The 12,028-nt window shown below is 39.7% G+C and overlaps 1 protein-coding gene across 1 annotated transcript in view; it reads right to left on the bottom strand.

The window, feature by feature from the left end:
* Positions 1–9,925: 9,925 nt before the first annotated feature.
* SLC22A4 (solute carrier family 22 (organic cation/zwitterion transporter), member 4) overlaps positions 9,926–12,028 on the bottom strand; it is a 43,071-nt gene continuing 40,968 nt past the window's right edge. The window contains exon 11 of the mRNA XM_010863596.1: positions 9,926–10,268. Within this exon, the coding sequence (XP_010861898.1) occupies positions 10,193–10,268 (76 nt within the window). The 3' untranslated portion in view covers positions 9,926–10,192. The remainder of the gene's footprint in view (positions 10,269–12,028) is intronic.

The following is a 12,028-nucleotide window of genomic DNA, read 5'->3' as shown; positions in this document are numbered from 1 at the left end:
GGCAGAAAGTGAAGAGGAACTAAAAAGCCTCTTGATAAAAGTGAAAGAGGAGAGTGAAAAGTTGGCTTAAAACTCAACATTCAGAAAACTAAGATCATGTCATCTGGTCCCATCACTTCATGGCAAATAGATGGGGAAGTAGTGGAAACAGTGGCAGACTTTATTTTTTGGGACTCCAAAATCACTGCAGACGGTGACTGCAGCCGTTAAATTAAAAGATGCTTACTCCATGGAAGCAAAGTTATGACTAACCTAGACAGTATATTAAAAAGCAGAGACATTACTTTGCCAACAAAGGTCTGTCTCGTCAAGGCTATGGTTTTTCCAGTAGTCATGTATGGATGTGAGAGTTGGACTATTAAAGAAAGCTGAGCACTGAAAAATTGATGCTTTTGATCTGTGGTGTTGGAGAAGACTCTTGAGAGTCCCTTGAACTGCAAGGACATCCTGAAGGAAATTAGTCCCGAATATCCATTGGAAGGACTGATTTTGAAGCTGAAACTCCAATACTTTGGCCACCTGATGCGAAGAACTGACTCATTTGGAAAAGACCCTGATGCTGGGAAAGATTGAAGGCAAGAGGCAAAGGGGACGACAGTGGATGAGATGTTTGGATGGCATCACCAACTTGATGGACATGAGTTTGAGTAAACTCAGGGAATTGGTGATGGACAGGGAGGCCTGGCGTGCTGCTGTCCATGGGGTCGCGAAGAGTCAGACACAAATGAGCGACTGAACTGAACTGAACTGAATGATGAGTGATGTTGAGCATCATTTCTTACAAACGCCTGCCATTTTCATATCTTCTTTGGGGAACTGTTTAGTTCCTTTGCTCATTTTAAAATCAGGTTATTTGCTTTTTTGTTGTTGAGTTGTATGAGTTCTTTTTGTATTCTAGGTATTAAACCTTTAGCAGATATATGATTTGCAAATACTTGCCCTCATTTCCTAGGTTGCCTTTTTGTTCTGGTGTATCCTTTGACACTCGGAAGTTTTAAATTATGATGCAATCCCGTTTGTCTGTTTTTGCTTTTGTTGCCAGTGCTTCAATGTCATAGCCAAGAAATCATTGCCAAATTCAAAGTCCTGAAGCTTTTCTTCTCAGAGTTTATAGTTTTAGGTCTTACAGTTAAGTCTGTTTTGAGCTCATTTTTATATATGATGTAAGGTATGGGTCCAATTTCATTGTTTTGCACATGAATGTACAGTTTTTTTAAAAAATACGTTGATGGGATTGTCCTTTTACCATTGTGAGGTCATGGCATGCTTGTGAAAATCGTTTGGCTGTATGTGCAAGAGTTTGTTTCTGGTATCTCTACTCTGTTCCATTGGTTCATATATCTTGCTTTATTCCAGTATCAAACTATCTTGATTGCTGTTGCTCTTTAGTATTACTTTTGAAAATGGGAAGTGAGAGGCCTCTAATTCTTTTCTTCTGTTTCAAAATTGTTTTGGCTCTTCAGAGTTCCTTAAGATTCCACATGAATTTTAGGATGATTCTTTTTCCTAGTTCTGCAAAAATGCCATTGAGATTATGATAATGATGACATTGAATCTGTAGATCAGTTTGGTTAGTATGGGCATTTCACTGGTATCTGAGACTTCCAGTCCATATGCACAGCATGTCTTTCCGTCTGTTTCTAACTTCTCTTAGCAGTGCTTCATATTTTCAGTGCACAAGTCTTTTACCTCCTTTGCTAGGCCATGTTTTTGCTATTTAGTCACTAAATCGTGTCTGACACTCTTGCGACCTCATGAACTGTAGCCTGCCAGGCTCCTCTATCCATGGGATTTCCCAGGCAAGAATACTGGAGTGGGTTGCCATGTCCTTCTTCAGGGGATCTTCCCAACCCAGAGATTGAACCTGAATCTCCCACATTGGCAGGCCAATTCTTTACCACTGAGCCACCAGGGAAGTCCCTTGTTAGGCCATACTTAATTTTTTAAGATTGCAAATAATGCTTTGATAAACATCTATGTTCATAAATATTTCATATATCTCTGATTATTTCTTAGTTGTTGAGTTACTATATAAAAAAAAACAGGCATTTTAAGACTCGATACACTTTGCCATTTTCTTTCTAGAAAAAATAAACCAGTTTACATTTCCACCAGAAGAGTATGAATGTGTATCTCATCATACTCAATATTGACACAGTCGTTTTGTAATCTTTGTTAAAGTGTTACATGGAAAATGGAATCACATTGTCACTTCACTTGTGAAGCAGGAACACCTTTTTTTTTTTTAAGGCATATGAAATCTTAGTTCCCCAATCAGGGATTGAACCTGGCCCCTGGGCAGTGAAAGCTCAGAGTCCTAACCACAAGACCACTGGATCAGTGGGGAATTCCCAAGCACACTTTTTTTTTCTTTTTTTGGTATATTTATTGGCCAGCCAATGTTTTCTTCTTTGAAAATTAATAATTTCTTTTATCCATTTAACTATAATAATGATAACAGTAACACATGCATTCACAAACATTTATTGAGCACTACTCTTTGGAAGGAATGATGCTAAAGCTGAAACTCCAGTACTTTGGCCACCTCATGCAAAGAGTTGACTCATTGGAAAAGACTCTGATGCTGGGAGGGATTGGGGGCAGGAGGAGAAGGGGATGACAGAGGATGAGATGGCTGGATGGCATCACCGACTCGATGGACATGAGTCTGGGTGAACTCTGGGAGTTGGCGATGGACAGGGAGGCCTGGCGTGCTGGGATTCATGGGGTTGCAAAGAGTCGGACACGACTGAGCAACTGAACTGAACTATGTGCTAAGCACTATTTTAACTGCTGAGGAGACAAACGTATTCCTCATGGGATGTAAATTCCATGAGGAAAGAGAAGAATGCAAAGTGAAGAAGAAGTAAATAGTTAGGATGTCAGGGAGTGATATGGAGAAACATGAAGCAGGAACAGATAAGTTTAGATGAAGAGAGAACAGGCTATAATTTTAAATAGGGTCTTCAAGGAAGGATTGATTAGGCAGGTGACATTTGAGCAAAGACATAAAGGAAATAGGGACCCAGCCACATAGATACCTGGGAAGAGCATTCCCAAGAAGAGGGAATATGCAGAAGCACACGTTATAAACAACAAGGTCCTACTGTACAGCACAGGGAACTAGAATCAGTATCCTGTGAGAAACCACATGGAAAAGAACATGAAAAAGGGTGCGTGTATATATACACAACTGAGTCACTTTGCTGTATAGCAGAAATTAAACATAACATTGTAAATTAACTATATTTCAGTAAAATGAAGAAGCATGTTCAAAGGAGAACAAGGCCTGAGTAACCTGAATAAAGACAGCAAAGGAGAGAGTAATAGGAGATGAAGTCAGGGAACTGAAGTGGGGACACATGGAGGAGGGTCCTACAATTTGCGTGACCATATACAATTTATTATCCAAGTTGGGACATTTTTAGAGGGAAAGGTGGGAGGTATTAGTAGGTATTGCTAAGTGTGTGAAAGTGTTAGTCGCTCAGTTGTGTTTGACTCTTTGCAACCCCATGGACTGTAGCCCACCAGGCTCCTCTGTCCATGGGATCTTCCAGGTAAGAATACTGTAGTGGGTTGCCATTTCCTTCTCCAGGGAATCTTCCTGACCCAGGCATCAAGCCTGGGTCTCTTGCATTGCAGGCAGATTCTTTACTGTCTGAGCCACCAGGGAGGGCTATTAATAGGTATTACACTTCTATAGATAGAAGCTGCAAGTGTCCTGGGAAAACTGGGACATGGGATCATCCTACTTATAGACTACTGTAAAGACTTTAGCTTTTAAGAACTCTGACTGAGGTGGAAATCTACAGAAAGATTTTGAGCAGAAACAAGATATGATCTGATTTAGATAACTCATATTGCTATGCTAAGAACAGACTGAGGGAAAGCAGGAGCAGGATTAAGGAGGGGGGACCAGTTAGGAAGCTAACAGAAGCTAGATTCTAGGTCTTAAAACTCAGCATTCAAAAAACTAAGATCACAGCATCCGGTCCCATCACTTCATGGCAAATAGATGGGGAAACAATGAAAACAGTGAGAGTCTTTATTTTCTTGCGGTTCCAGAATCATGGCAGATGGTGACTGCAGCCATGAAATTAAAAGATGCTTGCTTTTTGGAAGAAAAGCTATGACAAACCTAGACAGCATAGTAACAAGTAGAGACATTACTTTGCCAACAACGGTCTGAATCGTTAAAGCTATGGTTTTTCCAGTGGTCATGTATGGATGTGAGAGTTGGACCGTAAAGAAAGCTGAGTGCCCGAAGAATTGATGCTTTTGAACTGTGGTGTTGGAGAAGACTCCTGAAAGTCCCTTGGACTGCAAGGAGATCAAACCAATCAATCCTAAAGGAAATCAGTCCTGAATATTTATTGGAATGACTTGATGCTGAAACTGAAGCTCCAATTCTTTGGACACCTGATGCGAAGAACTGACTCACGGAAAAGACCCTGATGCTGGGAAAGATTGAAGGCAGGAGAAGAAGCAGACGACAGAGGATGAGATGTTCAGATAGCATCACTGACTGGATGGACATGAGACTCCCGAGCAAGCTCTGGGAGTTGGTAGAAAAGACAGGGAGGCCTTGTGTGCTGCAGTCCATGGGGTTGCAGAGAGTCAGACATGACTGAGCGACTAAACTGAACTGAACTGTGTAGGGAGTTTTGACCATAATAGTAATTAGGCAAGAAGAAGAAATAAAAAGTAACCAAATTGAGAAGAATAAAATGAAGCTACAGTAATGAAAACACTGTGGTACTGGCAGAAAGACAGATATACAGACCAATGAGACAGAACAGGAAAAGCAGATTTGGGACGGAAGTGGGGGACAGTAAGAGTACAAAATAAACTGGGGCGTGTTGAGTTTAAGATTCCCATTAGACATCTGTGAGGATAGAGAATTGGTGTGTGAGCCTGAAGTCAAGTTCCCTCTGTGTTTGGTGGTTGTTAATATAGAAGTGGTATTTAAAACTGTAAGATTGGTTTTTTAGAAAAGGAAGAAGACCAAAGACTAAGTTCTGGGAGCAATAATGGTTAGCAGTAGAGGAGATAAGAAAGGACCAGTGAAGGAAATGGTGAAGGAACAGTCAACAAAGCAAGAGGAAAACCAAGCAAATGTGATATCCAGAAAACGTTTCAAGGAGAGAGAAATCAGTTTGTCTGATCCCTTCAGAGGGGCGATAAGATAAGGACTATGAATTGACCATTCAGTTCAGAAACATATAGGCCACTGGGGACCTTGAAGGTTGCTCTGGTGAAGAGGTGGGGGCTAAAACTTAATTGTAGTGGGCTCAAGGGAAAACTGGAAGGAAAAACCTGGAAGTAGCAAATATAGAGCTATCTATATCTACTGAGAAGTTATGCTGTAAAGGGATAGGGAGAGACGGGGCAGTAGTTGAAGGCAGAAGTGGGGTCAAGGGAGAGCTTTTTCAGTATCGTAGAAATAATAACGTTTGCATGCTGAATGATAAAGATCCAGTAGGGAGAGAAAAGATTGATAGATCAATCATAGAGCAGACAGGATAATTAACTGCTGGAGCAATGTCCTTGAGTAGGTAAGGAGGGGATGGGGGCACCAGGTACAGAAACACACGCATACAGAGGGAGAGAGAGAGAGAGAGAATTCTCCGCTAGGAGCAGAGACCATTTATCTCAAATAATAGAAAAGACAGAGTGTGTGGATACAAATGCAGTTAGATTGGTAGATTAAGACATAAGAGCTTAAGTGAAATAGGAAGAAAAGGCACAGCTGAGGGTGAGCATGGGGGAGGAGATATTAGAGTTCCGAAGACAAAGGTCATTGAGGATAGAGAATGGACCAGGGCAGTGGAGCATGACTGTCAGTCAGCATTAAAGTTCCTCTTGATGACTGATGATTAATTTTAAATGAAACCAGTCAGCATGTTTGCATATTTTTTTCCCCAGCGCTGTCTAGCTGTGCAGGTGCTGGTGGAAGGAGGAGGGGGGCTGGATTTAACCAGATTGCAGTTTGCCCAGGAGAGTAAGGTGGATTAAGAAAGGGGCAAGGAAGTTGATTATAATGATTAACTGTTGAGTACAGTGAGATGTGAGATAGAGGAAAACATCTAAGTTTGCTAGGTAAGGGGCTAAATATGTGCATTATCTCATGTACTCCTCAGAGTCACCCCATGGAACTGCTTGGCTTCCTTCAGAGATGAAGAGGCTGAGATTTAGGAAGACTCAAGAATATCAGAGATATCAAGCATATCTCAGAGATACTGCAAGTCCAGTTCCAGACCACCATCATATCACAATAAAGTGAGCCACATGAATCTTTTAGTTTCCCAGTGCACATAAAAATTATGTTTACACCATACCACAGTCTGTTAAGTGTGTAATAGCATGGTGTCTTAAAAAAATGTTCAAACCTTAATTTAAAATTACTTTATTGCTAAAAAATGCTAACCATCATCTGAAAATGTAAGGTTGCACAAAACTTTGTAAAAAAAAAATGCAGTATCAGTGAAGCACAATAAAGCAAAGCACAATAAAATGAGGTGTTCCTGTATAACTTGCTCAAGGCTACCCAACCAGTAAATGACAGACCCTGCGCTAGGCCCAGGAACACCAGTCTCCAAAGATGCACTTAACCTTCCTACTATTTGCTTCAACTAGAGTATTAGCTGGTGCTTTTAAATTGATGAATGAACAGAAAGGACTTTGTCCAATATATTTTTGTTAACATTTTTCAAATTTGAGTTAATTTTAAGATTTTTGGTGTACAGAAAATTTTTAAAGTTTATAGCAAAATCTGTTTATTTTACCTTATTTTTAATTCCTTATCCATCCTGAGAGTAAACAATCACCTGTATTTTCTTTCATCTTATTTATTACTTTTGAATCTTTAATCCGTCAAGAATTAATTTGGTATGTGTTTTATGGTAAGATGCTGTTTTTCCCACAGCTTGTCTGTTGTCTCAGAACTAGTTTTGAATAGTTTATCTTTTTCTTGATAATTTGTAATGCACTTTATCATATGTTATAATTTTTAAACATTTGGGTCTGTTTCTGGCCTTCCTATTTATCTTTGTATTTTTAAATCTGAAGAATGTTTTACCTTACAACTCTTCTTTCCCTAAAATTTCTTAGTCTTGCCTATTGTTCTTTCAGATGCCCTTTAAAATTATTTTTTGAGTTCCTAAAATCTGTCACTGAAATATTAATTTTAGTGAGTTAATTTGGTAAGAATGGTAGGTCCACAACATTCATTTTACACACAGCATGTCTCTACTCAACTCTTAATAAAATGGAATAATTTTTTCACTTAGACTTTATATGTTTGTTTAGAGATTATTTGTAGGTATTTAATGTTTTTATGACTATTAAGAATGGAATTTGTTTTTTTCTAGCATATTTTCTAGCTGATTATTTCTAGTACATAAATAGTTACTGATTTTGGAACACTTCTTATATGCCTCCACTTAAGCTGAAACTCCTAAATATTAGAATTTTTAGTTAATTCTCTTGGATTTTAAAAGTAAAATAGAATATGACTTTAGAATCCTTGTAATATTGACAATTTTGCCTATTTTCTAATAGTTTTTTTTTTTTTACCTATATTTTATACTATGACTATAGTTACTAAAACCCAAAAATGTTGAAAAGGTGCTAAAACACATATCCATAAAATTACTGTTAATGGGATGTCTCCAATATTTCATTCTAATATACAGTGTAATACTGGCGGTCAGTCTGAGACTGATATTCATAAGCCAGTTCAGGTCATTGCCTTGTAGGCCTAATTTTAAAAGTTGTTTTTAAAAATCAGGAATACATCTATTTTGGCATGTATTGATCTATTTGGGCTTTGAACTACCAAAGAGATAATGCATTTGTGTACTTGTTGCTTTTTTATAAATAGATTTTAAAAAGTCATGTTTTTACAATTATAAAATATAATTATAAAGCCCCCGTATAATCTGCATATAATCATTGCAGTAAAAGGCAATGATCATATCCTTCGTTTTTACATTAAAAAAAAAAGCTTTAAGAGCGTTTTATACTTCAGCATTTAAAAATTTGAATGTCTATGTTTCAAACAACATTTTCACCAAGCTAGCATTATAAAGTATTTTAATTGAAAGGAATATCATCAAATGCCTGTTACATGCTAGAAAGCACTACAGTAGGGATAAAAAGATAAGCAAGGTGAGGTCCCTGGCCTCCCAGAGGCTTATAGACACGTGGGGTAGGGGAAGGGTGTGGGCAACTAGACAAGAACCCAACAGAGGCAAGGTATAAAAACAAGTACCAAAAGAGCACAGAGGAGTGAACACCATTGCTGGTGGGAAGGAAGTTGAAGGAGCGTTTCCTGGAAGGCAGCAGGACCTGCTCTTTGCATGACAGGCAGCTAGTATCCAGCAGGGTAGGTAGAAAGGCGATCCAGACAGGTCGTACCAGTGGGGGAGATAAAGGTGCCGGGTAGATGAAGCTGTGTACCTGAGTCCCCAGTGAGAAAGTGTAAACTATCTCAAGAATTCTAGTGGGTTTTAAGGTAACACTCACAAGTGGGATCAGTGTGTCAGTAGGGATATAAATATGTGTTAGAAATATGGCAATATAAAGAAAAACTTCTGAGATAATCTGAAAAGTTCAAGATAAGGGTCTTGAGGCAATAAGGATTGTTTACCAAGATGTTTCATCAAAGGTTCCTTTGAAAAATATTTAGATAGTGAATATTTATATTTGGGGATAATTAATTTTAGGAAATGATGCCAACGAGCAGCATGTTAAAAACCAGAGGCTGCCTGTACTGTAAGCACACCATTGCCCTGGTAGTGTTAAAGGGTTAGTAGCTTGTCTCTCGGAGAAGGCAATGGCACCCCACTCCAGTACTTTGCCTGGAAAATCCCATGGATAGAGGAGCCTGGTAGGCTGCAGTCCACGGGGTCGCTAAGAGTCGGACTCGACTGAGTGACTTCACTTTCACTTTTCACTTTCATGCATTGGAGAAGGAAATGGCAACCCAGTCCAGTGTTCTTGCCTGGAGAATCCCAGGGACAGGGGAGCCTGGTGGCTGCCGTCTATGGGGTCACACAGAGTCGGACACGACTGAAGTGACTTAGCAGCAGCAGCAGCAGCAGCTTGTCTCTTGCTGCTCAGAAAGGAGCTGCTCCTGGTGAGAGTATGGGGCCCAGGTCTTCGAGAGGAACTGTTCACTATGTTATCATCTCAGCATGCCTCAAATGTGGTGAGACACAGAGCTGACATTTATCTTCTGAGCTTATGTCAATACATTATCCCATTTGTGGCTTTTACCTTGCTCATTCCTGGAACTGAGATTCCGCTATTGCTGACCAAATGCACCCGTGGTTAAAGAGGCTACAACTGCGTATTGTATTTAGGGAGGTATGTATTAAGGGAAAGAACTGGTTTAAAAGGATCTCCAGATAGTTAGCTTGGATAGTCTTTTTCTGTGGTGCTGATTTCTCTTCGTTATGGGGCACACAAACCACCTCTACCAATCTAACTAGTTTGTGGTTTTCCTGATTTTTTTTTAACCTAAAAAAAAAAAAAAAAAAAAGGCCCCTTAAGCCAGTCTTAGGGAACAGAAAGCTTAGTCAAGTGCTCACAAACAGCACAACAAATGTGAATCACTCGATAGCCTGTGAGCCATAGCCTCTGAAATTGTAGCCAGGAGCTGCCTTGTTTCCTTCTTGAATGCTGACAGGCCATAGAGCCAGGCTGTCTGATCTCTTGATACATTTCACTTGTAAATGCTATTAGTATCTGCCATCAATTCTTCTCAAAGGAGCGTATAAAATTTGCTGGGTAGGAATACTGCATATAATTGGTCATTTTGAATGAGCTGGTTTACTTATACACACACACACACACACACACACACACACACAAGCCTGACAGTTGAGTTAATTCAATGAATTTTTTAAAAATTTGGATAGTCTTTGTATTTGGAAATGAGTTTAATCTTTATATATGGGTTTTCCAGTCCTTGACCAACACGTTTTCTAAAAATCCGACAAACTCAATTCATCGAATTAATTAGGAAAAGTCTCTAGAAATGGTTTGTTTTTAAAAATAAGGAGTTATCTGTAAGTCTGGTCCATTTTAGTGTTTTTTCTCCTAGTCAGTCCTTTTCATCAGGAACAGCTTTAGTTTCTTCACAGGCTTATGGATGTTTTTCAATTCACCAAATAGGATGGGAATTTTATTAGAATGAAGTTATTATAACTTTGGAATTTTCTTCTTTCTCCATTGAACCTTTTGTTTTTTTCCCATATCTGAACCTGAAAATAAGAAAAATGCCAAAGAAAATTAAATGAAAAAAAATGCCAAATTGACACAGAAAAACATTTCTCTAGTCAATGAACAAGTAATTACTTTAAAAAGAACCTCATGAGTATAGCTAGCACTAGTATTCACAATTTTATAGTTTCACTGAGGAAAGAATAGAGTGGTAAGCATGAAGTTCTTGGTAAGGTAAAGTTGATATTGAAGTAGTTTCATCATTAGGAGAAACAGCCTATCAAAACTGGGCATCTTTTGCTATATACATCCAGTCTGGATCACAACCCATTCACATATGGACTTATTTTTATCATGGCTCTGCACTGCAAAACCAATACAATATTGTAAAGTAAAAAAAAAAAATAATAATAAAATAAAAAAAGTAAACAACAACAACAAAAAACACATTATCTTATATAACATCACAAAAGCCACATGAACTATTCCCATATAACAGATGGGAATACTGAGGTCTAGTGAAAACTAAGCGAATTGCCCAAGTTTGCAGTAGATTTGGGTTTTGAAGCCAGGCAGTTTCCCTCTAGAATCTAAACTTCTCTTGGACTTCCCTGGTGGGCCGGTGGTTGAGAATCCGCCTAACAATTCAGGGGACATGGATTCAACCCTTGGCTGGGGAAGCTCCCATGTGCTGCAGCGCCAATAAGTTCTAGAGCCACCACTGCTGAGCCAGCACTCTAGAGCCTGCGAGCCCCAGCTCCTGAAGCCCGTGTGCCTAGAGCCGTGCTCCGCAACAAGAGAAACCACTGCAACGAGAAACCTGCATGCCACAGCGAAGAGGAGCCCTTGCTTGCCACATCTAGAGAAACCCTGCAGCCACGGAGACCCGGTGCGGACAAAAATAAATAAATAAAAATAAATGAACCTTAAACTTCTACTACCATACCACTGATCTTTTAAATGTTTGCCAGTCTGTGTTGTCATAGAAAGATATTTGATTTTTGTCCCTGGTTTCTGAATAGAGCTCCTAAAATCCCTTGTAATTTTCTGAGTGACAAGGGTAACAGGAGTGTCTTGCCTCTTATTCTAATGAGGTGACTCTTGGTGAGTCCCTAGATAGCTGCACGATGGAGGCTGGTTTCCAGAAAGATCAAGCCTTGACTAGAAGCCTGGAACTTTCAGCCCGCCCTCCAGCCCCCAGAGAAGGGAGAAGGGCTGAGGTTAAATTAATATTGATGATGCCGATGTGGTGAAAAACCTCCATAAAATCTCCTAAACGTTTACTGGGGTCTGGAGAGCGTCTGAATTGGCAAACATATCCACGTGCCAGGATGGTGATGCTCCCCAACTCCACAGGACAGAGACTCCTGTGCTCTGGGCCCTTCTGGACCTCACGTTTTCCCCTGGCTGTTCATTTGTGTTGCTTATAACAAATGGGTAATAGTAAGTAAAATGTTTTCCTGAGTTCTGTGCATCATTCTAGCAAATTCCTGAACTTGAGGAGGGGCGTTGTGGAAACACCAGACTTTGTAGTCACGTTGGACATGTTGGAGCTCAGGGCAGGCTGCCCCCAAATATGCCACAATAGCATGTTGATTATTTTGCTTTTTGATTTTGTTTTTGCTTTTGGTCATGCAGCATGTGGGATCTTAGTTACCCAACCAGGGACTGAACCTGGGCCCTCAGCAGTGAAGGCACTGAATCCTAACCCCTGGACTGCTAGGGAAGTCCCCATTTTGATTATTTTGAATTCAAGTTGCTTGTGAAGGAGCTGATGCAGAAAGAAGCTCTGGCCTCCTCT

The sequence above is a fragment of the Bison bison genome, unplaced genomic scaffold (assembly GCF_000754665.1).
Source record: "Bison bison bison isolate TAMUID 2011002044 unplaced genomic scaffold, Bison_UMD1.0 scf7180017864492, whole genome shotgun sequence".
Lineage (NCBI taxonomy): Eukaryota > Metazoa > Chordata > Mammalia > Artiodactyla > Bovidae > Bison > Bison bison.
Note: the sequence above shows the minus strand (reverse complement) of the source record. Positions and strands in the feature narration are given on the sequence as shown.